The 2,405-nt window shown below is 57.1% G+C and overlaps 1 protein-coding gene across 1 annotated transcript in view; it reads left to right on the top strand.

The window, feature by feature from the left end:
* The window catches only part of BRWD3 (bromodomain and WD repeat domain containing 3), a 49,224-nt gene that overhangs the window by 685 nt on the left and 46,134 nt on the right, over nucleotides 1-2,405 (top strand). Inside the window, exon 4 of the mRNA XM_050974490.1 lies at nucleotides 141-200. Within this exon, the coding sequence (XP_050830447.1) occupies nucleotides 141-200 (60 nt within the window). The remainder of the gene's footprint in view (nucleotides 1-140; nucleotides 201-2,405) is intronic.

Raw genomic sequence — 2,405 nt, 5'->3', positions numbered from 1 at the left:
CTGCCCCGCAGCGGGGCCGGGGGCAGCGGCCGGGGGTCTCCATCCCGGGGGGCGCGGGCGGGCACCGGGGGGGGGGGTTCCCCAGGGAGGGGTCGCTCGGGCTCTCACGGCCGCCCTCCGTCCCCGTGTCCCTCTCGCAGCTCATTCCGCGGCGCCTGGACTGGCAGGGCAAGGAGCACCGCCGGAGCTTCGAGGACCTGGTGAGACAAGTTTCACTCTTGACTTTTCCGACAACTTCCCTCCGCCCCCCGCGCCGCCGCCGCCGCACCGGGCGCCGCGTCCCCCCCCTTCGCCCCATGTGTGTATGTGTCCCCCACAAGGGCTGCGGGCTGCGCCCCGCCGAGGCCGCGGCGGGCCGCGGGGTGCGGAGCGGAGGGGCGGGCAGGGAGCGGAAGCGCGGCGGGGCCGGGGGCTGCCGGTGAGACCCCCGTGGGCCGCCCGGTGGCACCGGCGGAGCGGCCGCGCCGCGCTATTGTGGGGCCGGGGGTTATCCGAGGGCACGCACCGGGGCCCGGCGCGGCCAATGGCGCTGCGCCTTACAACGCGGGGAGCGGTGCGCGGCGATGTGAGGCGGCAGCTGATTGGCTGCGGCGGCGCCGCGGCGGAGCCGGCGGGGCGGGGGGCGCGGGCCGCGGATCCCCCCCGGTGCCTCCGCGCCATCGCCGCCGCCTCGCCCGCGCCCCCGGGGCTGCCCCGCTCCGGGCTGGGCTCGGCCGCTCTGCCGCGGCCCGGCGGGGGGGACGTGCCGGACGTGCCGCCGGGCCCGGCACTGCCGGGCTGGGTCAGGGATTCCCGGCCTGCGGCGGCCTGCGCGAAACCCGCCCCTCTCCGCGGTGTCTGGGCCTGCTGTCAGGCAGGAAAGGAGGGGTTAGGAAGTGTAGTGTTGTGGCTGTTAAATGCCGGTGAAATACACCGAGCGGCTGCTTTTGCTGAGTGCTAAAGCCTATGAATGTGTGTCATTGAGGAAGGTCAGTCCCTCCGCAAGGCCGGGGGTGGGGGGTGGCCCTTGGCCCCGCACCCCCCGAGGTGTGTCTGTGTGAAAGTGACAAAACTGAAGCTGTTCCAGTCTTTTTCCAAAGGGTCCAGGCGGCCTTGGTTTCATTTCTGGGAGCTCTGGGCAATGACGTGTGGCGCTGATGTAGCACTTTGCAGTTGGAGGCGGTAAACTTCCCCATAGCATTTATAGCGCTGGTACCTGTGCCCAGCGCTGGCACTCACCTGGAAGGAATGGAAAGCACGTCCTGGCCTCTCCCGGCTCCCGTGGAGCAACAGTGACCTGGGATTTTGCCATGACTGTTGCTCAAACTCCTCTGCATCTGGCTCGGGAGCTGGTTTCCCACTTCAGCAATATTGTAGGAGCTCAGGTGTGGACAGAACTCCTTGTGCCCAGAGGAGACCTTTGGACCAGCTGCCTTTCCCTTTCTAAAGCCTGTGCAGAATTTCAGGTGGAATCTGGGCTTCCTCACACCTCTTATGGATAATTCTGGGACTGTAAATTAAGTGAGCAAACATAGAGTAAGTTCTGCATTCAATAGATTTTGGTGCTCAGGTCTTCCTAGAGAATCTGAAATCTAACTGTAGGCTGTCTCAGGTTTAGTGTGGTACTGCACCCAATATCCAGGAGGAATATTAGCAGCGCCACTGTGAAGTCTGATGTCAGACAGAGTGGTTTTACATATCACTTTGATTAACATAGAATTTTTTTTCTTTTCATTTTCTGTGGCACAGATGTGAAAGCCTTAAAACCTTAAAATCTTTTTTTAAATATGTGTGTGAACATGTACTTTTCTTTAACATTTCAGAAATGAGAAAAAAAACATTTTTGAAGTGAGTTTTGGAGTTAATGGGAAATTTTTTATTTCTGTATAAACTCACAATTAAATTTAAGATTTTTTTTTTCTATGTCTTAAACCAATCAGCACTAACCCATGCTTTTAGTTTGCCCCTTTATCTAGTATTATTTAACTGTTTCTCATGGTTTACAGTAAGCATCAGGATTATAAATGAATCATTGCAGTGAGACAGGTTGATGCCAGGGGGGATGAGCTGAGTTTCTGTCTGTGAATCCTCAGAGTGTTAAGGATATTGAAGAAAGGCCTTTTCTCCCTCATTGCTTAGGGTTTGCAGTGTTTGGAATTTGGACTTTTGGCTGCATGATTGTTTATTAACCTGAGCTCCTCGACTTCAGGGCTGGCTGGGTGTCTGAATGCCGTGTTCAGAACAGAGCCAGGGTTGTGAAGGACACAAAACACTCCGACCTTCTTTTTAATTATCTCAGGCACATAATGAACCAAAATTAAATTGGAGATGCCAGCAGTTGGAGGTGAAGGGGCTTTTTTCAACCCATTTCTGCTTTTTACAGCCAGAAACCCAAAATCGTTTACAATCTCAGCTGGGTGGTGCAG

This window comes from Serinus canaria, chromosome 4A (genome assembly GCF_022539315.1).
Source record: "Serinus canaria isolate serCan28SL12 chromosome 4A, serCan2020, whole genome shotgun sequence".
In the NCBI taxonomy this organism is placed as follows: Eukaryota; Metazoa; Chordata; class Aves; order Passeriformes; family Fringillidae; genus Serinus; species Serinus canaria.
Note: the sequence above shows the minus strand (reverse complement) of the source record. Positions and strands in the feature narration are given on the sequence as shown.